The 27,765-nt window shown below is 42.9% G+C and overlaps 1 protein-coding gene across 3 annotated transcripts in view; it reads left to right on the plus strand.

Annotated features, from left to right (window-relative positions):
- TBC1D4 (TBC1 domain family member 4) overlaps window positions 1-27,765 on the plus strand; it is a 271,276-nt gene that overhangs the window by 149,668 nt on the left and 93,843 nt on the right. For 2 of the 3 annotated variants that reach the window (XM_030200605.1, XM_030200606.1), the window contains exons 2-4: window positions 8,977-9,582; window positions 13,296-13,385; window positions 26,382-26,486. In XM_030200605.1, the coding sequence (XP_030056465.1) occupies window positions 8,977-9,582; window positions 13,296-13,385; window positions 26,382-26,486 (801 nt within the window). Of the gene's footprint in view, window positions 1-141; window positions 225-8,976; window positions 9,583-13,295; window positions 13,386-26,381; window positions 26,487-27,765 lie in introns of those variants that run through there. The other variant, XM_030200607.1, reaches the window with a different exon arrangement.

Raw genomic sequence — 27,765 nt, forward strand, 5'->3', positions numbered from 1 at the left:
AATTCTAACAGTTATACTTAGAAGGAATTTTATTGGGAACTAACAGATCACCGGCAGCGCTTGCCATGAGACATGCCTAGGATCCAGCTTCAGCTTCGAGTCAGAGAATTTCAGGACCTGTCAGAACCATTTCAGATACAAAAGTATCGGCGAGCCTCTTTTGCTCTGCCCCGCCTGAGGATTTTAACATGGCTCCACTTTTGAACTGGATTCAGAAACGAAAGGTATCATTACAGAAATATTTGATGTCTGCATTCTTTCAGCCATTTTCTGCTCTTCATAGTTTAATAAGTCACTTATTAAATGTGTGTGATATTTTTCCCCAGTTCCATTATAGGAGCAGAATTCATTAAGATGTATTTATTTAATTTAATATGGTATTTGTAGATTGCATAGCCAGTGGAGAAAACTGATACAGAGATGCCAATTTACCCGGGTCCAGGCTGGAGATTTTGGACCACACCATTCTAGTGGTGGTGATGGGGGGGAGGGGAGCGCTATGCTCCAAACCTAACGCTGGCATTAAAGGTGATTAGCACCGGAGAAGTGTTCACGTTAATGTGCGCAGAATGTCCTGAGGACTTTAGCGTAGTAACATGTGTGCCAAAGAAGGCCACAAATTGTATTTAAATGTATTGAAATGGATGTTGACGAGGTAACTTGGTATTCCATCCCAATGCTCAAACAGTGCAGAAACAAATGCTGAAAATTTAAAGGTTTTGAGAAGAGGATTTCTTCTGAATTTTTGACATTAAACTGCCGGCTTTGGAGGCAGAAGGAAGCCCGTACAGCCTCTTAGCGTTGATAGCGAGAAAAAAACACGTGTTTGAGTCCAAGGAAAAGCGAACTTGATAGCACATATTGACACCTGTTTTTTTTGTGCTTAAATATGAGTCTTTCAAAAATTTAACTGCAAACAATTTTTGAAAAGCTTATGTTTAAAGGCGCAGAAGGACAGCGCCAATGTGAGCTTGCATTTCCAGTTTTGCCTGGGCATGCACACAGGAGCTGCACTTACCACAAACGTTTTCAGTGCATGCGACAGGCATCTTCCTGCCCCTTGCTTTCGGTTTACTAGTGCACATAAAATTTGAATGCCATTTGCTTTGAGCATTGGAGAGCTATGCGCTTTGCGCTGTTGTCTTTAGTGCCGAACCTTTGAGCGTCGGGGCCCTGGTGCATTATGGGACTTGCAGCACTGGTTTTAATGTGCAGGATCAGGCACTAGAAATCCCACACTGCTTTGGGATGTAAGTTCAAATCTAGGACTAGCCAAATATTTCCAGCCTAGAACTGGGTAACTTTGGCATCTCTGCAGATAAAACCATGTAACATAATAAAAACTAATTATAAAATTTGTGTACAATGCAAATCAAACACACCAAACTCAGAACATCTAATTCAAAATAAATAATTCAGTGGCTAACATTTTACCATTTTAATCTATGAAACCAGTAGGATTTGCTTATGTTAGGAGTGTTAGGTAGCACACACAGATAGTGAGTGCATCTTTTCTAGCAAAAAAAGGTGCCGGTACAAAATGGTAGACCACCCTTCAGGGGTGGGGTGATCACTGAGGGACCCACCCCACAATAGCCAGGCCCCCTGCAACCAGTCACAGAACCTAGGGCAAGGCAGAATTGGTGTGTAGAGCCTGAGCTCGTTCATTAAAACTTGGGGTCCTTGGGTGAATTTTAGCAGACAATGGAAAAGGTGCCGGTACTCAGTACTCCCAAGTACCCCCACAAAAAAGCCCTGCAGATAGTAGTGTTACAGTAATGATGTATTTAGAAAGCAAGCCAAACATTTTTCTTGCTCTCTCTTGGGTTCTGCTGTATCTTACAAACTGGGCTTTGTGGGACAGGCAGTCTAAAAAATTGAGAAACACAAGTCAGCAAATAAAGTCCTGTGATAATTATTTGCTGAAACTAACACTAGTAAAAAAAATGGGGCTGTGCAGGGCAACCATTGTCATTCTTTTCATTTCCTCAGCAGTTTGTAGTCTCCTGTCGGGGGGGGGGGGGTTGAACTTCAAGTCAGGAGGGCGCTGTTGTTAGGGGAAAAAGGGAAGAATTGCTGCTGCTGTGGGGGAATGCCACAGGTGAGGGAGGATGCTGCAGGGGGTTCATATTAAGAGGAGGGAATTGCTGCCATTGGAGGGGCTGTATACTGGGGTCTCCTGATGTGTGTGTATGTGTGTGTGTGTGTGTGTGTGGGGGGGGGGGGTTAATATGGTCAGGGGTGGGGTGGTGTGGGAGATGATGCCATGGGGGGATAGTATCCCAAAGGAGCAGCAATTTTACAAAGCTCTTCCCATCTTTGTGTGTGTGCGTGAGTGGGATTTGGGGGAATCCACGTTAGCTGCTCCCTCTGGACATAGAGGAGCTTGGATGTACAGCCGCCCTGCTCCTATTTTACAAAAGGCTCTCTCCATGTCCTATCTAAAATCTGCCTCCACATTTATCATCTAGTGATTTCCAGCAAATGCTTTTGGGCTTTTGTAAAATGCTAAGAAAAACATTAATTTAGACTTACTGAGAAGATTAAGGGGGGGTTATTTTAGAAGCATCTCCACTTGTAAATAGCATTTACATGTGTAGATTACATACACTTGCAAATGGTAATTTCAGGAATCTGCTGTTTACACCTGGAGATATACACCATGCAGAAATTTCAGAGGGGCATGGTGGGGTTGTGGTTTGGGTGTGCCTTATGCAGGATAAAAGTCTACATGTGCATTCCCTGTTTTACAAAGGGAGTAGATATTTATGGGGAAAAAAATCCCTGTCAGGTATTACACCAGCTCAAAGGCACCGGTAGAGCCAGGGCTTTACTTGAGGGATTAAGGGAGTAATTTTCCATAATCCTCTTTGTTTGTTTAAGTACATAAATATTGCCATACTGGACAGACCGAAGGTCCATCAAGGCCAGGATCCTGTTTCCAACAGTGGCCAATCCAGGTCACAAGTACCTGGCAAGATCCCCAAACAGTACAATACATTTTATGCTGCTTATTCTAGAAATAAGCAGTGGATTTTCCCCAAGTCCATTTTAATAATGGTGTATGGACTTTTCCTTTAGGAAGCCATCCAAACCTTTTTTAAACCCTGATAAGCTAACTGCTTTTACTACATTCTCTGGCAACAAATTCCAGAGTTTAATTACACATTGAGTGAATAAATAGTTTCTCTGATGAAAATTGTGGCCTCACTGCTTAATTGGCTATGCTTACATGTCTAGGTTTATAAATGTGGACAGTTACATGTGGAAAGCAAAGTGTGAAATGGTTGCTTCCACATGGAAGACCCAAGTTCATTCCGTTCATTTTTCCCATATGTGTATTTGAAGTGGCTGCTCCCTCTGCACGTGCTGGCCAATACATGTCCACGCCTGTTTGCCCCTATAAGCATTCTACAAAACCAGCAGAGTCTTTTGTAAAATACTGCTAAAATTGAGCATGTCCCAACCTGGATGTCTGAATTGTGATAGGCCTTTATATTGGATTTCCCAGATTATAGGGCCCTGTTACTAAACTGTTCTCAGTCTTACCATGGGTTTAGCGTGGTGAAAAATGCTTATTGCAGGATGTGCTAAACTGAGGTCATTTCCAAGCGTGCGCTATTTATTGAGGGGGCATGTCATGGGCAGAGAGTGGGCATTCCTGCACTTAATAGGAGGCAGTTAAGTGCTCCACTGCTAATATTTGTGCCGGAGAAATAAGTGTGGGCCTGGCAAAAATAAAAAAGGAAAAAAGTCTCTTTTACTGGTGCGGTAAAAATGGTCTTACCACGAGGGAAAGTCCCACATTTGGATGCGGTAAGACCATTTTTTACTGTAGCTTAGTAAAAGAGCCCCTGTGTTTTCACAGTGTATAGAAATCACAGTATGGCAGGAGACTTTTATTATAAAAGGCAGTTAATTTAACCCCTCCTCCCATAAACATAACATGGTGAAACATGGCTACTAAATAAATAGCAAATGTTCCACCCTCCCCATTTTCTCAGTCCAGCCATCATAGTCCTTTGCCAGAGATAGAAGCTTCAGCTCCTTCTAGAATTCTTTTAATATGGAACCTAATGGTGGCCATTAAGTCTCATTGCTGAATGAAGATGGAGTCTTCCCCCCTCCAATACAACTGCCAGAAGTCCTTTGGGCCAGTACTCAAAGACAACTATGCGTTCGTTGGTGGCCTTTGACCATATAAAAATTTAATGCCAAGAAGTGCAGAGTGATGCACTTCGGGTGCAGAAATACAAAAGAGATGTATCAGATAGGAGGTAAGCTTGGCTCAGGAGAGGGACCTTGGGGGTGACGGTGTCTAAAGATCTCAAAACTGTGCAACAAAGCGGTGGCTGCGGCCAGAAGGATGCTAGACTGCGTAGAGAGGGGCATAACCAGCAGAGGAAAAGAGGTGTTGATGCCCCTGTACAAGTCGTTGGTGAGGCCACACTTGGAGTATTGTGTTCAGTTTTGGAGGCCTTATCTTGCTAAGGATGTAAAAAGACTTGAAGCGTGTCAGAGAAAAACTGTGAAAATGGTAGGGGGTTTATGTAGCAAGATGTACGTGGACATACTTGCTGACCTAAATGTGTATACCCTGGAGGAAAGGAGAAACAGGGGTGATATGATACAGACGTTCAAATATTTGAAAGGTATTAATTTGCAAACAAATATTTTCCAGAGAAAGGAAGGTGGTAGAGCTAGAGGGCATGAATTGAAGTTGAAAGGGAGCAGACTCAGGAATAATGTCTGGAAGTATTTTTTCACTGAGAGGGTGGTAGATACTTGAATGCCCTCCTGTGGGAGGTGGCGGAGTTGAAAATGGTAACGGAATTCAAAAATGCGTGGGACAAACACAAACGAATCCTGTTTAGAAAGATCGGATCCAAAGAAGAATATGGGAGATTAGGTAGGAAAGCCAGTGCTGGGCCCTGATGGAGGCTGAATTAGATTTGGATGGGCTGGAGTGGAGCTTTCCTGGGGCTTTGTCAACAACTTCAGAAATTTTAGAACAAGGCCAGTGCTGGGCAGACTTTTACAGTCTATGCCCTAAAAATGGCAAGGATAAATCAAGAGCAGGTATAATGAGTTTATCTTGTTGGGCAGACAGGATGGACCATACAGGTCTTTATCTGGTGTTGCCCCATCCATGTATTAAAAAAAATATGGATTGTACTGGGCCATTTAAATTGTTTAATGGCTAGATATTATCCATATATTTGTAGGTCAAGTCTGGGGAAGGATGAGGGGGGACAAAAAATTATCTACTTTAGGCATTATTCAGTCACTTAGGGGTGGAAGTTATCAACATGGGCTACCGTTTGGGTTATTTTACCACGTCATGTTATTTTAGCATATAGTCCCATTTTATGCAATGAGACCCTGTGCTACTATCATAGCCGCTGAGGGGGGGCAGGGGGGACAAAATTCCCAGAGCCCGAGCCTCCAAGGGGGGCCCAGCGCCGCAGTCCCACACGCCCTCCATCGTTGACCATCTGCCACCGGGCTGGGCCCCCTGCATTGAAATCACAGCAGCTCTCACCTCCGTGTGAAAGCGCTGCAGGCAGCAGGGCAGCAGATCACCTCCCTTCAGCCCTCCTTCCCTCCCTGTGTTCCGCCCTCGTATGACGTAAGTTCCGCGAGGGCGGGACACAAGGAGGGAAGGAGGGCCGAAGAGAGGTGATCTGCTGTTCTGCCTGCAGCGCTTTCACACGGAGGTGAGAGGCGCTGTGATTTCAATGCAGGGGGCCTGGCCTGGTGGCGGCGGTGACCTCGGGGGGGGGGGGGGGGGGCGGGGCCCCGGGGCCTGGCCCAGTCTCTTGGCGGCCCTGGCTACTATAGCACAATGTGGTAAATTAACCCATCTTAACGGTAGCCCATGTTGATAACTTCCCCCCTAAATGGTTAAATTATAAATTTACTTTAGGCCTGCTGAATAAATAGTGCTGGAGCAGTCACCACCGTATTTAGTGCCTCTATCTGGCACTGAGTATACAGCTTAAATTAAACTCCACCACTAGCATTTAAGTTCAGACAGTGACTCTTCTGGCTGAAAATTGATCCCCTTATTATCAGCTTAGTTTTTATCAGCCTAGGCTACTGTTTAGATGTGTTATTTTACTTTTAATATCAGTTATTAGTAAATAGGTCTCCTTGCATAAAATGTAATCTGTGCTAAAACAGCACGAGTTAACGGTAAAGTAACACATTGTAACGGTAGCCCACATTGAGAACTACACCTCTTAATATGAACAATAAGAGATGCACAAGATGGCCCCTGCTTTGGCATTTGTAAAATATTTGTTTACCTGGGTGAATGGTTCATGATTGTGTTTACTGCCAAGACAAAAAAAAATAACTGCAGTAGCCGTGTCAAAAAGAGATTTGTGGTGAGGAGTTTGTGGCGGCTCCTTCCCTTGGCAGTCTACATTACAGCTGACTAGCAACATTGTATAACACTTTCTCATCCCAGTGGTGATGAACATGCAGTGCAGAATTATCTGAAGAAAGTTTCACAGTTGAGTGACAGCCCTAGGAAACGTATATTAAAGGCTGATACCATACTTTACCACATTTATTTATTAGGGGTTATTAGGACTTAGGGACAAGCATTTCAATATACAAATTAGTTATTTATTTTCAGACTTATATGATGTATAGGAAGATAGTCTGTGCACACATCTGTTTATTAGGACTTGGTAGAAGTGTTCCTGGGTGCAGAGGTAATATTTATGTGCATAAAGGGGGAAGGGAATGGGATTTGATATACCACCTTTCTGTGGTTTTTGCAACTACATTCAAAGCAGTTTGCATAGTATATACAGGTACTTATTGGTACCTGGGACAATAGAGGATTAAGTGACTTGCTCAGAGTCACAAGGAGCTGCAGTGGGAGTTGAACCCATTTCCCAAAGATCAAAGTCCCCCTGCACTAACCAGTAAGTTACTCCTCCACTCCAGGGGAATTCTATGTATGGTGCTACTTTTGTGCTGAAAATTTGATGTCGAAAAGTGTTTTCATGGATGCAAGGCACCAAAATGGGGCAAAAACGGCAGATCCACACGAAAACACGTGTGCCCATTTATAAAATAGCGCCTAAGTGTTTTTGTGCAGGTCAGCAAAGGGGGTGTAATGATGGGAGGGACACAGCAGATCAAGAACGTTCCCTTAAGATATGCGCAGGGTTATAGAATAGTGCAGATTTGTGCGCCAACTTGCGGGCGGTATGTAGACCTGGTTTCGGTTGGTGTAACTTGGCATTCCCAAAGTTGAGCGTGGATCCCGGTGTTATATGCTATTCTATAAAGGACATAAACCCCATAAACGCCCATTATAGAATACCATTTACTGCTGATTTTTTTTTTGGGTGCCAAATTTTGAGCGCCATTTATAGAATCCGGCCCACACTGTAGAAAATGAGCTGATATGTGTGTAAGTTAGCCTGAGAAGTTGGTGCATTCCAGCAAGCAGTTGTAAATATATCTGTTTGTAAATTCCCTGGGGTTATTTTCAAAGCAGATCCCTTCATTTTGAACATTTGCCAAAGTGCAGACAGGGAAAAGAAGCACTTACTATGTATACATCTATACCATTGGGCCATTTTAAGAATCATGCCACTGATACACATATGTATTTAAAAATTCCACTAAGTTCCCCGGAATCGGGTTAACAGAGTAGTTACTTATTTAAACGGAATGGGACATTGACACGCCCTCTTTCTTCCGTGGATTCTCCTAATGAAGGTCTCTTGACACTGCTGATAAAAATGGTGCTTCCTTATTACTCCAACATAGTAAATGATGTCAGATAATAACCAGTATGGCCCATCTGGTCTGCCCAGTAAGGTTGTTAGGCTTGTATGTGCAGGTTACCCCTTCTTTTTTTTTTTAAGGTTGTACTTGCTGTTCTGTGCAGGTTGCCCTGTCTTTTTTTAGGGTCTACCTGATGCTGTGCGTAGGATACTCCATCTTTTGTTAGAGGTTGTAACTGCAGTTCTGTTCAGGTTACTGTCTTTTTTTTGTTTGTTTAGGGTTGTAACTGCCTCTTTGTTCAGGCTACTCCCCCTTCATGCTTTTCTGTCTTGTGAAAATCATTTAAGTTTTGCATTGAGTGGAAATAGGGATCCTCTATGTTTAGCTTTTTGTCCCCACCATTACTACTACTACTTAACATTTCTAAAGCGCTACTAGGGTTACGCAGCGCTGTACAATTTAACATGGAAGGACAGTCCCTGCTCAAGGAGCTTACAATCTAAGAGACAAATGTACAGTCAATCTGATAGGTCAGGCAGATTGGGGCAGTCTATATGTTTGAAAGGTTGGGTTCCGAAAGCAGCATTGAAGAGGTGAGCTTTAAGCAAGGATTTGAAGATGGGTAGGGAGGGGGCTTGGCGTAGGGGTTCAGGAAGGTTGTTCCAGGCATAGGGTGAGGCAAGGTAAAATGGGCGGAGCCTGGAGTTGGCAATGGTGGAGAAAGGTACTGAGAGGAGGGATTTGTCATGTGAGCGGAGGTTACGGGCAGGAACGTAGGGGGAGATGAGGGTAGAGAGGTAGTGAGGAGCAGCAGAGTGAGTGCATTTGTAAGTAAGGAGGAGAAGCTTGAATTGTATGCGGTATCTGATCGGAAGCCAGTGAAGTGACCTGAGGAGAGGGGTGATATGAGAATAACGGTTTTGGCGGAATATAAGACGTGCGGGAGGGAGTTAGACATCCATCATCCTTTCCATGAAGAAGTATTTCATGATGTTGCTTTTAGCAGATTTCATGTCCTCAGTTTCTGTAGCTTCCCTGTCCTGTGGTCCCCCTTTCCTTCTCTATTGCTCTAGTAAAAATATATTCAAATCTGTGATATCTTCTTCTCTTCTTTCGTACAGTAGGTATTTGATTTGATACAGAAGAAATTGTATGCTTTAGTGCAGCAAGTTATTCACTTATGAACTCTCCTTTAATTTTGCATTGCCTCTTCTTATATTGTAGGTTCCTGATGTCATCAGCAGCATAAGGCAAATCTCAAAAGTTTCCTTGAAGGAGGATTCCAAGACCAGCAAGGACATCGAAGATGCTTTCTACAACTCCCAAAAGTTTGAAGTTTTGTACTGCGGGAAGGTAACTGTTACACATAAAAAGGCTCCTTCCACCCTTGTCGATGACTGCATTGAGAAGTTTCGACAGCATGAGCGCCAGCGTCTGAAGCTCCTGGGGGAGCAGCAAGAGACCGAGCCCAGCACTGATTTTGCACCCAGTGAGGGGGAGGTGCTTGATTCCCCTGTGGATAACTCCTTCGAGGACCTCGAGAACGTGAATGGGAATGGTGCAACCAGTGGTAGCCGTGTGGGGATATTCACTGTGGGAAGCCAGAGTAATTTGACCTCCCGCATCTCCTTCCCGGAGTGTATCATGGAAGACTCGGGCTTTGATGAGCAGCAGGAGTTCCGGTCCCGGTGTAATAGCACGACAGGGGTTACGCAGCGCAAGGTACAGCATGAGGCCGGTATGATGATACAGCCACGTAGGAGGCATGCCAGTGCACCCAGCCATGTTCAGCCCTCCGACTCTGAAAAGAATAGGACCATGCTGTTTCAGGTATGGACCTGCCAAATATTTATCAAAGCAATAAAGGCAGATGGTGATGCTTAGACTAACGTTATTGTTTAAAGAAAGCACGGTGGTTGTAGTGGAATGTGTGGGTGGGTGAGAGATTAGAATAATGTATTTGTTGTTTTCCATTTTAGATGTCTTTTACAGTTTTTTTCCATTGCAGAAAGTCATGGTGATTTCATTTCAGGCTTCTATCCAAGTTGTTTTTTTTTTTAATTATAAGAAGGCTTATTGTTTATTGTTTGTGCTACAGAAGAGCGATATAGAAAGAATCAATCAGGATGGTTTACAGTCTAAAATAAAGTATGAAAGGAAATACAATTTCTTCTTAAGGGAAGACAACAGATGCAGGGTTGAATGAAGGCGGAGGAAAGATATAGTCAGGTTGCAGGTAACCTACAGGTTTAACATCTCCAGCTAGCAAAGCAGTCAAATTAAAGATTCTACACTATGAAATGGAATTGTGCTGGACTTCTTAGAGGCCCAACATTCCAGCTTCATCATTTAGAATGATATTAGATCTCTTAAATAAGCATGCTTAATGAGTCACGTTAGCATTATTGGTATACTAAGAATCTTCTCTATATTATAGTGACCCAGAGCTATTGGTGGGAAGGAGGCTTCTAGTAAACAGTGTCGTAGCCAACCCTCTAATTTTTTTTTTGGGGGGGGGGGCAGGGGTGGACTGTCAATCAATGAAATTCACTGCTGAACTGCTCCTCTCCTCCCCATATCTGAGAATCATGAATCTTTTAGCCTTCCCACTTCTGGTATTGTACCCTGAAGCAGCCCATGAGTGGGCGAAACGTGAACCATGTCAGGTGATTTGTTTTAATAAAGAGATTTTGTTTTGGAGCAGTACATCTGGGATCTGTTTTCTTCTGTATCACTTCTGGTGCAGATCTGAAGAGCCTCTCTGTTAAATTCTAATGGGTGCATTATACCCAGATATTCAGTGATTATATTCAGGTATGGCCTAGGGCTGATATCTACGTGTAAGAAGCCCATGATGGCTGGCATTTAGAGGAATACTGATTGCTCCAGGCTGAATATTGACCTCCTAGTCTTTTTAATGCTTCCTATGAAACCCTTAGATTTAACAGCTTTTCTCAAATTGAAATGTCCGTTTTGGGGATATCATCAAATATAGTTATCAGAGAAAATTATTTTGAAAATAAACATATTTCCAAATAATTAAAATAAACAATGGATATTTCCTTGGATTTTAATTTTGTATTCTGAATTGTCCTTAGCTTCAGGGCTGAGCTTGATTGTTTTCTGTGACTTCACCCGCAAGGGTCTTTTTGTTGAACTGCCCAGTCAGTCATCAGATGGTGAGAAGACTGGGAAACCAGTTTATTCTGTGCTGTCATTTGTACACAAAGTTGTATGGTCCTCTCTTAAAATATGTGCAAACCCCCTTATTAATTAACAGATTGTATAAGCTGATCTTTCTTAAAGTACCTCATTCTTTCAGTAAAATCACATTGTTTGGGTGCTGTAGCTTTAAATGTCCTTGGATGTCAAAGGCACCTCCTATTCCCTGCAACCACCCCACCGCCTCTCCCCATGCTTATCTTTCTAGTAAGTGTAAACAGCAATCCTATCACTTCTAAGTGTTATGTTCTGCAAGCTATTGATTCTAAGCCTCTGTAGCCATTTATTTATTTACATAGGTTTTGCTCAAATCCTTTTCAGTAGTAGCTCAAGGGTGAGTTATAGTCAGGTACACTGGGTATTTCTCTGTCACCTGAGGCAATGGAGGTTTAAGTGACTTGCCCAAGATCAGAATGAGCAGCAGTGGGATTTTAGCCAGTCACCTCTGTTTGTCAAGACTGGTGTTCTAACCACTAGGCCATCTCATATGGCTAATATTCTGTTCTCGTGAATAATTTAGGTACCCAAATGTGATTGAGAATATATGATGAGGGCTAAAGAAATATGGGCTGTGGAGCTTTAAATGTCTGGTGAATTAATTATGGTGAGAAACCATAGTCAGTATATGAACTAAAGACTTTAATTATTTATAAAGCACCTGCATGCAGTTGAAATTCAAGATGCTTCATATTTCTTAATTTACATTATTGTGTAAAGAGTTTGAACATAATAATAATAATAATAATGTTTCTGAGCTTCAAAACCCTATTAAATAATTACAGGCTACAGAAAAGAATCAAGATGTAATTATGTTGTACAGCTTCTATATTAAGCTTTCCAGAATTCTGATGTGCAGCTAATATTTATATGGTAGATATTCAGTGTGGTTTAAGCAGACAGGAGAAGTACTGAGCTGGCTAGCCACCGATATTCAGTTTGACTTAATCTGGCAGTGTCGCTGAATAGTGGCTCTGTCTGCTGAAGCACTGTTTGGGTAGTGCAGAGAGGGTCTGGAGGCATAGTCGGGGTGGTCCCGGTAGTTATGTTCAGGGCTGTGGAGTTGGAGTCTCTGAGTAAGCAATTTTGGGTGGAAGTGGCGTCGGAGACATTAAAAATGTACTGGCTCCAGCTTCAAAATAAAAACTTACAGCATTATAATATCTGGGAAATTTTTCATTTTGTACTTATATTTATATTTTTTTTGTTCAGGTTCTTTGTTCAGACTTCAAATAAATATATTTTGTGGTCTGTTAGTCCTAATTTTGTACATAAAGAAATATCCAATATTTCTGTGATTAATCAAATTTCTCTTAGATATACTAAAACCCCCCCAGAACAAACTCCGCATTTTGATGTGCAGACACAACACAGGGGAGATGACAAGCAGGCAATGATGCACTAAAGAACTTTAATGAATATCTTCAAGGAAACACAATAACTCGACATGGGCTGCGTTTCAGCTCAATAGACCTTCCTCAGGAGTCTTGAAGTGTTTATCCAGTGGGGTATAGGCAATGTTTGTTCTCTTTAAACATTAAGCAGGTATCCAAAAGTGATATGCCGCCGTGGAAAAACAGCATTTAGCGGTGCTGATACAAAAGGTCTTCCACTGAAGGTGATGGTAAAAGTAGTGTTTCGCCTGCTTTATGTTTTTCCTTGAAGATATTCATTAAAGTTCTTTAGTGCACCCTTGCCTCCCTTTCTTCCAAATGTGGACTAAAGCGGCATAATATTTAGAAAAAAAAATATCAAAATAAATGAAGAGAAAATTAAAGTCTCAGAAGTTGGTGTAGAATGAATGAATATGTTACCTCTGTGGGTTGGTTGCAATAGGCAGAGTCAGAACTCGGTGCCTGAAGATCTCGGTTGCATATCTGCACTGATTTCTGGATAGCAGAATTCCACTCATGGCTGCTCTTGATGAAACTCGACTAGAAAATAACCCAGATTGGATCTCAACCTTTAGATTGTGGTTATTGAAATCTACTGAAAAGTGTTAGGGGCCCTTTTACTATGGCACACTAACAGATTTAGCTCGTGCTTAATGATTAGCGTGCGCTAAATGATAAGACGCCCATTATATTCCTATGGGCATCTTATCATTTAGCACGTGCTAAATCTGTTAGCACGCCTTAGTAAAAGGACCCCTTAGTTTACTCTTTCTCTGCTTTAAAGCTCACCCTTTCAACTGTAATGATGCTTGTAGGAAATATTGTGTTGAATTATTTCTTAAGATCAGTTATAAGGTTCAGGTAATAACTGCCATTGTATTCATTTCCACATCAGACACCCAAAACTCTTTATTCTACTTTTATTTTAAGGTTGGGCGATTTGAAGTTAACCTCATTAGTCCTGACACTAAGACTGTGGTGCTCGAAAAGAATTTTAAAGATATTTCCTCTTGCTCTCAGGTATGTATTCAAATTGGTTGCCAATATTAAAAGAAAACAAAACAGTAATGTGGTTATCATGTTAACCTGCTCCAATATGTGGAAGCTGAAGTTCAACAAACATGTTGCAAATTATATCTTTTTATTGGACTAAGTCTACAGGACCCCTTTACTAAGCTATGGTAAAATCTGTTGTCACCATGGCTTTATGTGGGAAATTACCATATGGTCGCTATAAATGTAATGTGGCATAGAAAATACTCTCCCAAATATTGAAACCAAAAACTAACAGGTATGCATGAAAAATACTATGCTACGGTCAACTGAAATAAAGAGAAGAAGGAAAAAGCCTCTGAACCAAACCTCTGCTACACATTCAAAGTGGTAGGAATTTAAAGGCGAGTCATGGTCATTAACAAACCTTCTCTCTTAATTTAAACAGTGCTCTGTGCAGTGCAGGATTATGATTGATCAATAAAAAGACAAAAATACTTGTCTGCACATCAATGTATTATAGTCCCACCGACGGTGGCAGCGTTTTGCATAAAAGCTGCCTCAGGGTGTAACAGGACCAAATATACAGTGGGGGAAATAAGTATTTGATCCCTTGCTGATTTTGTAAGTTTGCCCACTGACAAAGACATGAGCAGCCCATAATTGAAGGGTAGGTTATTGGTAACAGTGAGAGATAGCACATCACAAATTAAATCCGGAAAATCACATTGTGGAAAGTATATGAATTTATTTGCATTCTGCAGAGGGAAATAAGTATTTAATCCCTCTGGCAAACAAGACCTAATACTTGGTGGCAAAACCCTTGTTGGCAAGCACAGCGGTCAGACGTCTTCTGTAGTTGATGATGAGGTTTGCACACATGTCAGGAGGAGTTTTGGTCCACTCCTCTTTGCAGATCATCTCTAAATCATTAAGAGTTCTGGGCTGTCGCTTGGCAACTCGCAGCTTCAGCTCCCTCCATAAGTTTTCAATGGGATTAAGGTCTGGTGACTGGCTAGGCCACTCCATGACCCTAATGTGCTTCTTCCTGAGCCACTCCTTTGTTGCCTTGGCTGTATGTTTTGGGTCATTGTCGTGCTGGAAGACCCAGCCACGACCCATTTTTAAGGCCCTGGCGGAGGGAAGGAGGTTGTCACTCAGAATTGTACGGTACATGGCCCCATCCATTCTCCCATTGATGCGGTGAAGTAGTCCTGTGCCCTTAGCAGAGAAACACCCCCAAAACATAACATTTCCACCTCCATGCTTGACAGTGGGGACGGTGTTCTTTGGGTCATAGGCAGCATTTCTCTTCCTCCAAACACGGCGAGTTGAGTTCATGCCAAAGAGCTCAATTTTTGTCTCATCTGACCACAGCACCTTCTCCCAATCACTCTCGGCATCATCCAGGTGTTCACTGGCAAACTTCAGACGGGCCGTCACATGTGCCTTCCGGAGCAGGGGGACCTTGCGGGCACTGCAGGATTGCAATCCGTTATGTCGTAATGTGTTACCAATGGTTTTCCGTGGTGACAGTGGTCCCAGCTGCCTTGAGATCATTGACAAGTTCCCCCCTTGTAGTTGTAGGCTGATTTCTAACCTTCCTCATGATCAAGGATACCCCACGAGGTGAGATTTTGCGTGGAGCCCCAGATCTTTGTCGATTGACAGTCATTTTGTACTTCTTCCATTTTCTTACTATGGCACCAACAGTTGTCTCCTTCTCGCCCAGCGTCTTACTGATGGTTTTGTAGCCCATTCCAGCCTTGTGCAGGTGTATGATCTTGTCCCTGACATCCTTAGACAGCTCCTTGCTCTTGGCCATTTTGTAGAGGTTAGAGTCTGACTGATTCACTGAGTCTGTGGACAGGTGTCTTTCATACAGGTGACCATTGCCGACAGCTGTCTGTCATGCAGGTAACGAGTTGATTTGGAGCATCTACCTGGTCTGTAGGGGCCAGATCTCTTACTGGTTGGTGGGGGATCAAATACTTATTTCCCTCTGCAGAATGCAAATAAATTCATATACTTTCCACAATGTGATTTTCCGGATTTAATTTGTGATGTGCTATCTCTCACTGTTACCAATAACCTACCCTTCAATTATGGGCTGCTCATGTCTTTGTCAGTGGGCAAACTTACAAAATCAGCAAGGGATCAAATACTTATTTCCCCCACTGTACCTTTCGGTACTGTTTTCATTGAGTGCTATACCACTTCACTCTCCATTGTATTTGCAATGGAGTTTTTGTTTGTCTTCTCATTGATCGTTCTTATTCCTGCATTGCACAAGCGCTGTTTAAATTAAGAGAGAAGGTTTTTTTCATGCCTATGACTTACCTTTAAATTCTTATCACTTTGAATGTGTAGCGGAGGTTTGACTGTGAGGCTTTTTCCTTCTCTATTTATTTCTGTTGGCTGTAGCATAATATATTCATGCATACCTGTAAGTTTTTTTGTTTCAATATTTGGGAGAGTATTTTCTATGTTGATTAAGTGGGTTCTCTTCCTTTCTCTAATTTGATATTTGACTTGTAATATAATGTAACCATTGGAGACGTTCCAGCAATTGCAGTTATTGGTGCTGCATTAAATTTGCAAATAATGCATGGCACTGTGCTTGGTTTTAGCACCTCTTATTTAGGGAATGGTAAATGGTCCCATGCTAAGTGCAAAAGTGCTGATTAGCAGACGTTATTTGCAGTGCATTAATTGCAAAATGCCTTCCACAGCCATTCTCTGCCTCCTAACACAAAAGCATTTTAATAAGCAGATTACCACATCCTAACTGCAAAAATGCTGAAAAGCCCCATGCACCGTTAGTGTACGGTAAACTGTGTGTTAACCCCCGGATTCTATATATAGCACTGAGATTTCAGCAGCAAAATTTGTGTGTGGTGGACAGCCAATTAATTGCAGTTTATTGCTGTTGACTATGAAATTATTGCAATTAATTGATGTTAATTAGTTATTACAGTTACTTGGTAATAATTGACATTTGCATAAGCATCTCCCAGCATCCTATTTTATAACTCCATGTGCTTAAATCTCCTAGCGCACAACTCAAAAGGGGTGTGGCCAGGGGTGTACCTAAAATGTTCGGTTAGTGAGTCCTTGTGCCGAGTAGAACCCGGACGTGTTCTGAAAACAGGAGGACCCTGGTCCTGACTCGACAGTCGGGCAACCCTGGGGCTTCATCTGTGGTGACCGCCGTCCCCAGGGGTTGAGCCCCTAGGTGCAGGTGGCCGGCAGGACTTATGAGAACAGGGGCCCAGAAGAACAGGAGTCCAGAGGAGGAGAAGGTCTGGGTCCAGCCGGAAGCCCTGAGAGGAACAGACCGACAGCAGGCACAAAGAATAGTCCAAGAACACGCTGGGTCAATAGGCAGGCAGTAGGCACAGAGAGTAATCCAAGAACACGCTGGGTCAATAGGCCGGCAGCAGTTACAAGAGTAATCCAAGAACACGCTGGGTCAAAAGGCAGGCAGCAGGCACAGAGAGTAATCCAGGTCCAGGCAGAGGTCAGAAAATGTTAAGCAGAAGGAAAATAAAACAGAGCAAAGCGCAACCCTACTGAGTTAGAAGCCGGAGCAAAATGCCAGAGGGGACAGTTCCTGATAAAGAGCTAGCAGGGACGAGAGAGAGAGAGAGAGCTGCCATTGGGTAAGAAGCTAGTGGAGGGAACAACCAGCGACCAATAGGTGCGGAGGACAGAAGGTCAGGAAGCACCTGATAGGCTGTGTGGGGAGAAGGAGGAAGGAGTCGTGGGGACAGGACGCGAAAGCCAAATCCCAGTGAGGCAAGGAGGCAGAGTGGGACATCCAAGAAAACTGGACGCTCCCGATGTGAGGTGCGCCGCAGCACGAGAGCACCAGTGTAAACAACATGGCATACCGCCCAAGAAAGATGCGTGCGCACTGCGCAGCTAAGGCAGCACGGAGCCCTGCGTTGCCCAAAGACATCGCCCACACCGAGGTAGGGGACGTGACATAAAAGTTGCACGCGGGACTATAGAATAGCCCTATTTCCACACCAAAATGCTCAGAGTTGGGCGCCGGTACTTGCGGTGTGCCCATTTCGGTTGAGAGCACTTACCGCCATCCAGGCGTCATTTATGAGGCTACGCTATGCCGGCAATTCTGTGCAGCTTTTTGGGACAAGGATTTTATTATTTGCCTTTAGCTGAGATTCTGGGCATACCTATATTGGACTTTTGAGGTCAGATGACCCCTAACACAGGCATTGTATGGGGAAACACGGCCTGTGTCGAGTCATTAATGTACAGAATTGTGAGATTGATCTACCTTGTGGATTAAAAGGACTTGTCCTGTTTTTTTTAAGCCTCTTAGTACTTCTTTGTGCTTTGTATTGTGGTTTGTGCTATTGAACCCTCTCCATGCTGCTGCTGTTGTCTGTGCATGCATGAGCATGTTTATATCTGCCTGTGTGGGTTTATATTTGTGTTCGTCCTCTGTGTGTATGTATGACTGGGAGAGGGGATGAGAGTTGCTAGCTGTTTGAATGGTGCAGTTTGTTCTGATGTGCTTTCCCAGACCATCTCTGGTTTCTTTATCCCTATCTCTTATCACAAAAGTTGTGCCTCTCTCCTTCACAGGGCTGTTTATTTCTGGTATAGTAGATAACCAAGTTTAAGGCTTCCCCCTTATTCTGTCTGGTATTTCTAGGTCTAACTATGCCATAAATTTCAAAATTTCATGTTTTAAATTAGGGGGCTTAGTGGGTCCAGATGAGGAAGATTTTTTTTTCCCTTTGTCCTCCCCAGCTTTTCTGTTTGATAATTTACTTTTATTTTGCAAATATTAGACCTATATATGTAGTGACCTCTGGAGCTGTGAGATGCAGAATAGTAAAAATTAAAAACATGAATTGGCATAGTAGCTTGTGGCACATGACCCTATATGGCTTAAAGAAGTCTGAGGATTTCTCTTTTAATAGACATTTTCTATGCAAAACAAAGTTACAACATCTTGAGTCATACCTAGAGCTGAATTTCTATAATTATAAAAAGAATACAAAAAAACAAAACTTGTACGAAATGTTATAAAGCATTAAATCTGTAGTAATTTTTGGAATTGTATATAATATTCCTGTACAATAAGAAAAGAAAAAAAATGCAATGCAGTTTAGCAGACTGTCCAGCTTATTTTCGAAATAGAAAGACACCCATATTTCAACCTAAATCGGGAGATGAGCGTCTTTCTCCCGTGGGCGCCCAAATCGGTGTAATCGAAAGCCGATTTTGGGCGTCTTCAACTGCAATCTGTTGCGGAAACGGGCAAAGTTGACGGGGGCATGTTGGAGGCGTGGTGAAGATGGGACTGGGGCGTGTTTATCGGCTGAAGACAGATGGGTGCCCTTGGCCGATAATCGAAAAAAGAAAGGCTTTTTTAGCGTGAATTTGGGTCACTTTTTTGGATCCTTTTTTTTTCCACGAACAAGTCCCAAAAAAGTGCCCTAAATGACCGGATGACCACCCCTGACTCCCCCAGTGGTCACTAACCCCCTCCCACCAAAAAACCCAACAACTAACAACTTTTTTTCCCAGCCTGTATGCCAGCCTCAAATGCCATACCCAGATCCATCACTGCAGTATGCAGGTCCCTGGAGCAGTTGTGAGTGGGTGCAGTGGATGTCAGCCAGGTGGACCCAGGCCCATCCCCCCCCCCACCTGTACACTTGTGGTGGTAAATGGGAGCACTGCAAACCGCCCCCCCAAACCCACTGTACCCACATCTAGGTGCCCCCCTTCAGCCATAAGTTGCTACGGTACTGGTGTAGAGTTGTGGGGAGTGGATTTTGGGGGGGATTTGGGGGGCTCAGCAACCCACGAGAAGGGAACTATGGACTTGGGAGGTATTTTACTTTTTTTTTTTTAATTGTTACAAGTGCCCCCCTAGGGTGCCCGGTTGGTGTCCTGGCATGTGAGGGGACCAGTGCACTACGAATCCTGCCCCTCCCATGACCCAATGCCTTGGATTTGTTTGTTTTTGAGCTGGGCGTCTTTGGTTTCCATTATTGCTGAAAAAACGAAACCGCCCAGCTCAAATCCGCACAAATCCGATGCATTTGCCTGGCAGAACCGTATTATCGAAAAAAAGATGGACGCCCATTTTTTTCGAAAATACGGTCTGCCTCGCCCCTTCACGTACCCGTTCTCGGAGATGGGCGTTCGCGGTTCGATTATTCCCTCTGTCTCTAGCGTCCACTGAGAATAATAAATGTTCAGCAGGATGGTAAGAAAAAGATTTTCTAGTAATTTCATTGAGCTACTGGTATAACTGGGATGTTTATTTAGTGGAGCTAGAGAGAAACTGATTCTGACAATAATGGTGGGTATTGATAGATGTTTTTTCTGCCCTGCTTTTTTATCTCCCTTGTGCCAGAGAAGAAACCACTATACTATTTTGTGTTTGTCCCAAAAATGGTGAAAGTGTCAATGATCTGGAGTTATGATGTATGGGTTGTCAGTTTTCTGAATTTGAAAAAATATTGAGGGTTCCTTTTACTAAGCTGCGGTAAAAAGTGGACCACAGTAGTTTGTACTCGTGAAATTGGTGTCCACTGGGCCATTCTTTTACCAATGCTGGGGGGGGGTTAGGAGGGGCTAGAGACCCACCGGATCTCCAGCCCTCCTAAACTGTGTCGGGGGGTCGGGGGGACTGGAGATCCAGTGGACCTCCAGCCCCCCTGTCACTCGCGGTTGGTCACCCACTGGGCCACCAGGGACTTTTTTGGAAATGTTGAGGGGAGTTGGGGGGGGGGGCTGAAAACCCACCAGATCTCCAGCCCTCCCTGAACCTGGAGGGGGGGGATCATCGGGGGGGGGGGGGGGGGTCTTCGGGTTTGATTTGTTGGGGGCAATGGGGGCCTGCTAGCATGCAAATGCATGCTGGACAGGGCTCACCATTCCGCCCCAATGGTCTACAAACCCTAACGCCAGCTTGGAGCTGGCGTAGGGTTTGCCGCAGTCAGCGACCCAATCTTTGGCGCACTGGTCACTGATCATTGGGGATGAATATGTTTAGCCCTGTTTTGCATGCATTTGCGTACTGGTTGCATTCAGAGCCCTTGAGCACTTTGTGTCACGCGCTCGGGGACTCTGACCATGGGGCGGTAGCAAACGCCGGCGCTAATATAGCGTTAATAGCCTCTTGCGCCGGTGTTTGTTCTGATCATCCCCCTGTAAGTGACCAATTAGGATCATACAAAAAGATGTCGTAACTTTGGTCACTTTAGGTGCCGGCACAGAATATTGGCTGGCACCCATATAACTTCTGAATAGTGGCCTAGCTATTCCTCTGCACTCCTCTTTCCCCCCTAAACAAGAGCACACCCCCTCCTGATCCCCTTCAAAAGCACTGGGCCCTTCCCACCCCTCTCAACAAGATCTTACTCTCCTCCTAAACTCCCCTACAAGATTATACCCCCCTACTAACCTCCCCAACAAGAGGGTGGCCCCCTCTGGACGTCCCCAGGGGAAGGCTTCTCCTCCCCCCCCCCCCCCCCCCCCCAAGTGCATCCTCTCTCATGAAGTCTCTTTCCCCAAGGCTGCAGTAGTATCCCTAGTGGTCTAGGATTGAAGGACAGGCAGGAACGAACCCCAGTCACTTTGGCCATGTTGGCTTTGGGTGCTAAATGGTGATGGCTGTAGCAGTAGTCTTGCGGTATGGCAGGAGGGATTGTGAGGGGAGTGTGATCCTGTGTGTTTGTGTGTAGGAGGGGATCAGAAAGAGCCCAGTGCTCTTTGGGTAGGGAGGGGGATCAGAATTAGGTGTGTGTGTGTGTGTGGGGGGGGGGAGGTGGTAGTAGTGGTAAACAGACAGATCTCCTTATGCGCGTCCTGATTGAATATCAGCCGGGACGCACATAAGTACCAGTGGCTATCACATGTTCTGGCCATACCCAGATATTTGATGCCAGTGCCTGGATGTGGCCCGGCATTGAATATCTGGATCTAATTAGCTGGCGATGGTCAGCGCTTAAAAACATGCTGATTGCTGCTGGCTAAATATTGACTGGATTGCCTCCAGTATTTCATGGACATTTATGTCCTTTAGTTGGTTGATTAAATGAACAGTCAAGTCTGACTAGGCACTTTGGTTATAGCTGACAAAGAGCACAGTCTAATGCAATGTACTGTAATTGGATAAAATAAAATGGAAAGAATTTGTCAATACTCTACCACAATATCACCTTGTATTTGTTTCATACTGGAACTGGCAATCGCCGTTTCGTTACTGTGTAAGCCACATTGATCCTACAAATAGGTGGGAAAATGTGGGATACAAATGTAACAAATAAAAAAACAAAACAAAAAAAAACCCAGCCACATCCAGAATGTTTGCAGATGGTGTGGCACCTAGAAGGCTCTAGAATCATCAAGATAAACTGGTCATCAACACCTAGGGTTGGCATTTATCTTTTTGTGTGTAGTGTATCTGGTTGATTATTTGTGTATTTAATTATAGTTTCCTACATTGAAAAAATGAAGTTGGGTTAAAATCTGGGTAAAGATGAAAAATGGATCTTGTGGGAATTCTCTAGTGAGGAGAAGGTGGTTGAAACTGCAACTTAGAGTACTGCACAGTAATTAAGTGGCGCAAAGATCAGTATTCCTGTTTATACCTGAAGTGTGTGCTGTGCGCTCTCAAATTAAGGGTGCAAACAATAAAAGGAGGATGACCAGGAAGGATTAGAGAACCAGAGTAACTCTACACATAATAATGGTTTTGAACAGACATTTTAAGGATATACATTACATTCTGAACTCAGATGGGTAGGTAAGCGGGCTCAGAAACTGTGTAAAAAAAACATTTTCTGAGACCCGTCTTTCTGCTTCAAGTAAACTTTCACACACTATTCCCTATTTAGAATCATAGTGGAATTATATTATTTTCTTTCTTCTGTGGTAACACCCCTTACCTTACCACAATTTGTAGAGGTACCCAGAAGGGGATTACATAAAATACTACTTAATCTCATATGGCCTTCTTCTGGGTACCTCTGCAAATGGTGCCAAGGTAGGGGTTGCCACCTCTGAAGAAAGAAGGAAAAAAAGGAAAAAACCTCCACGGATGGAGTGAACCTCAAAAGAAACAAAACGTGGAGTCAGTCAGTCAAAAGTGGGAATCAGATTATTCTTTTATTGCCAGTATCCAAATAAATCAAAGAGCCCGACACAGCTGTGTTTTGACATATTCTTATGCTGAAACACAGCTGTGAAAGGCTTTTTGAATTATTTGGATACTGGCAATAAAAGAATCATCTGGTTCCCACTTTTGGCTGATTGACTCCACCACAGAAGAAAGAAAATGACATACAGTAATGCTAGTATGAATCTAAATAGGGAATAGTGCGTTTGAGTTCTTTTACCTGAAGCAGAGAGACAAGTCTCAGAGGACATAAGTAATGCCACACTGGGAAAAGACCAAGGGTCCATCGAGCCCAGCATCCTGTCCACAACAGCGGCCAATCTTTACACAGATATGCGCTGAACTTGCCTGCTTACTTTCCTACCTGAGTTCAGAGAGTGCGTGCAAATCACCACTCGAGATTATACCCAGTATACCCTGATTTAGGAAGATTAATCATTGTGGTTGCGGAGTGTGCAGAACTGACTCTGGAAACACTGATCCCAAGGAGTGTGCAGAACTGACTCTGGAAACACTGATCCCAAGGAGCAATATTTCAGCACTTTATCAAGAGTTTAAACTTGCTAGTTTAAGCATGTTCAAATACAAAACAGAATGAACAGATAAGCCAGGTAACACATAAATATGAATAAGGGAAAATGCCAAGAAAAATATGCAGCAATGGCTAAGTGGATCACAGTGGACCCAATTCAGTCCAATAGCAGATGAGGCATGCACCATAGACTCTGCAAATCCAGGCCTGTCATTGGCACATAGTATGTCGAATCCCTTCAGGGAAAACTCTTTTAGTTCTGCTCTGTGTAAGATGATTTTTCTTGTAGAGCATGAACAGTGACAAATGCATTATCTGGTTTAGACTCCCTGCCAGCAACCTCAGTTCATGTCTCTGCTAATTCTCTTTGATCTCTTCTGTGCAGGCTGACTCTGTGCTGTTTGCATGGTTTGTAGCACAGCAGGAAGGGCTGCTGCTTTCAGGGCTCTATTTTAAGCAGTTAGGGCCAAATTCTATAAATTACGCCTTACAAATGGGCACCGAAAAGCCATGCAGTTAGTGTGTTTCTATAAACTACATCTAAAATTTTAGTGAACCCTTTTAGGCCACCTAAAACCAGGCCTAAATACCTGCACCTGTTAGGCACAGATCGAGTGTATTACATAATAGTGTGCATAGGTTTTTGAAATTCCCACAACCCACCCTCTCCACGCCCATGGCCACGCCCTATTTTTGACTGTGTGCATTAGAATTTATGTGCACTGAGTTGTAGAATATGCCTAGAAAGTTGTGCACGTGCATTCTTATTAAAATCAATTAGTGCTGCTAATTGGAAGTACCAGTTATTGGCACTGATTGGTTTGTTAATCAGTTAAGCTGTGCGTGCAATGCGGCCGAATTAGCACACACAACTTAAGGCACCATATATAGAATTTGGGGGTTAGTGCTGGTGAGAACTCTTTGGTCACCACTGTTTCGAGTAGGGACTGTCTCTTCATGTTCAAGTGTACAGTGCTGCGTACGTCTAGTAGCGCTATAGAAATGATAAGTAGTAGTTTCAGTGATGCTGACATTATAATGGAAAATTGGGCAACAATTTTCAAATGTAAATTAAACAGAGACAAAACCAAATTCCAAGTCCTATCTAGCTCGCACAATCCCATTTCTGACCAAAAATTCACAATCGATCAAAAAACACTCAATCAAATCACAACTAAAAATACTAGGAATCATTCTCGACAAATATCTAACTCTTGAAAAACAAGTTTCAGCAGTCACATCAAAGAGTTTCAGAACTCTGTGGAAACTGAGAAGGATTAGAGACCACTTCCTTAGAAATTTTTCTGTTTAATAGTACAATCGATAATAATGTCTCAACTGGACTATTGTAATGCAGCTTATGCAGGATGGAAAGAAAAACATGGCAGCAAGACTGATATTCAAAAAGTCAAAATATGAAAGAGCAACCTCACTGCTTGTACTGTTACACTGGCTCCCAATCAAGGCCAGATTGTTCTTTAAAATGTCTACTCTTATTTTAAATACTGTTCAGTATGTGTCCTTACTACATGGTAGACTTGATAGAACTATCACCGAGAAATGCAAGACCAGAAACAAGAGGCTACTTACTACTCCATTTACCCAACTGTAGAAACATAACCTATAAATTCATCTACATGGCTGGCTTCAGTTATCTGGGTGCTACATGGTGGAATTTAACCCTCCATTGCCCTAAGTCACAAGGAACTGCAGTGGGGAAAAATAAATAAATACCTTTAATTGCACGATTAATAACGATTTACAGATTTTAATCAAAATGTAGCCCTAAAAGCATTAATGAATAAAACGTAATGAAAATACAAGAAATACAAAGTACAAATTATAGAATTATAAATTAAAGAACCTAAAACAGCAGGCAGAATAGCTATGAACAGCCTTACAGTTTTCAGAGCCTGGTTCAGAAAAGCAAAGGCATATATGCGAAGAAAGTTTAATATTTAATATTATGATATTCAGTTCTCCATTTTTACAGTCTTGTTCTGGGAGGGGTAGTGTTTATGGTGATCTGGTTTGTTGAATTTAATTATTAAAATCTTGAGGAGGAGACTTCAGGTATCTGATTGTCAATGAAGAGGGAGCACAAGGTTGAAGGTTGCTTAGACCAACTAATACCCTTATACCAGTCCCTGGAATACCATCCTGTTGGTCTTGGAATATAAGCCATTCTTTGTTTGGTCTAAACTAGGTCGGCAGGTTTCTGAAGCGCTGAGCTTGCTCGCTCTTTTGCATTACCTTGCAACCAGTGTCAGATTAACCCTGAAACAGCGATATCCTGAAGGAAAAGTGTATCACTGTAGGTAAGGTAAACTAACAGTAGCCCCTGCAAGTTCTTGCACAGGTATGTTAAGTATATACAGTAGGGACAGTGAATTAATGCTTGGCCCCATCAGGTCTTAAAGGCATAGACCTTTTATATCACACCATTAAGAGTACAGTTGGAAAGTATTGCTAAAAAGAGAGAGGTTAAGTAAGACTTAGGAGCCCTTTTGCTAAACCATGTTAAGCACTAATGAATGAACACAGAAAAAAAGGCTTACCACAAAAATGTGTTAAATCATTTTGCGGTAATTTCCCTGTCAGCATGCACTATTCGCATTCTATTTAATTTTTTAAAAACATTTTTCAGGAAGATTGTGCCATGGGCAGAGAATGGGCTTTGAAGCGTTAACCAGTGCGTTCGTATTCGTGTGTGCTAACTGCATAATGTGGATTTAACGTGGGAGCTCTAGCGCATTTTAAATAAGAGGCTGTAAGTGCTCTTGTGTTAATCTTTTGCAAACCTTGTGTGCTAATGGAAATATTAAGGGCCCTTTTACTAAGCCGTGTAAGCACCTATGTGTCGAGCATGTGTCAATTTTGAACTACTTCCTTGCTACCACGTGGCACGGATGGTAATTTCATTTTTTACGCACATGCACTAAGCATGCCGGAAAATATATTTTCTTTTCTGGCCTGCGTGCTGTAATCGACATTGTACATGCGTTGACAATTACCACCCGGTTAACGCATGAGACCTTACCGCTAAGTGAATGGGTGGTGGTAAGATCTCAGACCCAAAATGGGTGCGTGCCAATTTTAATTTTGCCGCACGTCCAATTTTGGCCCCCCCCCCAAAGGTATTTTTTACAGGTGCGCTGAAAAATGGATATGAACGCGTCCAAAACACGTGCCTACACTAGCGCAGGCCATTTTTCAGCGCACCTTAGTAAAAGGATCCCTTGTGGGACCTGCAAAAAGAAATAGAAAAAAATCCTTAATATACTGATACAGTAAATCACATGACCATTTTTTTTTCCAGGGTATAAAACATATCGACCATTTTGGTTTCATCTGTCGTGAATGTGTTGAGACTGGGAAGACTCAGTATGTTTGCTATGTGTTCCAGTGTGCAAGTGAAATGTTGGTAAGTACTATAACATGCATGCAAATGAACGAGCATAAGGAATTGTGACTGTCTCTGGGAAAACATGACTACATTTCTAGAAACAGCCTCTTCAAAAGTACTTAAAATCACTTTGATTTAATTTTTGTTATACAGGAGATTAGAAATTGTAGATTAGATAACAAACTATGGGGCCCTTTTACTAAGGTGTGGTAGGCCTTCTGCAGGATGCACTGAGGCATCCCGTGGTAGATTGTCCATCAGCATTTGCTACTCCCACAGTAAAAAATATATTTTAATTTTTTGCTGTCAGAGATATGTCTGGGGGCGGAGAGTGGGTGTATCTGTGCTAATTTGGTAGAGCCGGCACATTACCGATCAGCGTGGGAGCCCTTATTTCCTCTTAAATATGTGGCGGTAAGGGTTCCTGGCGATAATGGCCTCGTGCTAATGGGGAAATTAACGTGTGGCCATTTAAAAAAACAAACAAACCAAACATGGCCATTTTATTGCCGTGCTATAAGTGGCCGCAGCACATGGGAAATCCACACACTGACAGCAATGCCGGCCACTTTTTTTTTTAGCATGGCTTAGTTAAAGGATCCCTAAGTACAGAATTCATTAACTCAGTTTTGTTTTGGACCCATGCTGTGAAAATTCGGTTACTCTCAACATTTTGGATGTGTGACTTTAGTCCTGCTTTCCCAGAGATGGTCATATTTGCATTCATTGTCTAAAACCAATTATGGGGCCCTTTTCCAAAGCAGCGGTAAGCCCACTGTGGGCTTACCATGCACCAATCTGGAACTTCCGCTAGGTTACTGCAGGAGTCCCTAGTAGCGCTTTAGTAGCGCTTTAGAAATGTCAAATAGTAGTAGTAGTAGTAGAGTTCGGCGTAGTTATTATTATTTTATTATTTGTTACATTTGTACCCCACATTTTCCCACCTATTTGCAGGCTCAGTGTGGCTTACATAGTACCGTACAGGCGTTTGCCAGTCGGTGGATAACAAATACAAGGTTAAGTTGTTGGTTGAATGAGGTAGGTATGTGTCAGGCACCAAGAGGGTCGAGGGGAATGAAGATTGTATACTGTCCAGTACGATCGTTGGTTATGCTGTGTTGCTGGGTGTGGGGATTTACGTTGGGTCGGTAGGGTAAGCCTTTTTGAAGAGATTGGTTTTTAGTAATTTCCTGAACTTTAGGTGGTCATGGATTATTTTCACAGTTTTGGGAGTCCATTTCATAGTTGTGCGCTTATGTAGGAAAAGCTGGATGCGTAAGTTGTTTTGTATTTAAGT

This window comes from Microcaecilia unicolor, chromosome 4, assembly GCF_901765095.1.
Source record: "Microcaecilia unicolor chromosome 4, aMicUni1.1, whole genome shotgun sequence".
Classification (NCBI taxonomy): Eukaryota; Metazoa; Chordata; class Amphibia; order Gymnophiona; family Siphonopidae; genus Microcaecilia; species Microcaecilia unicolor.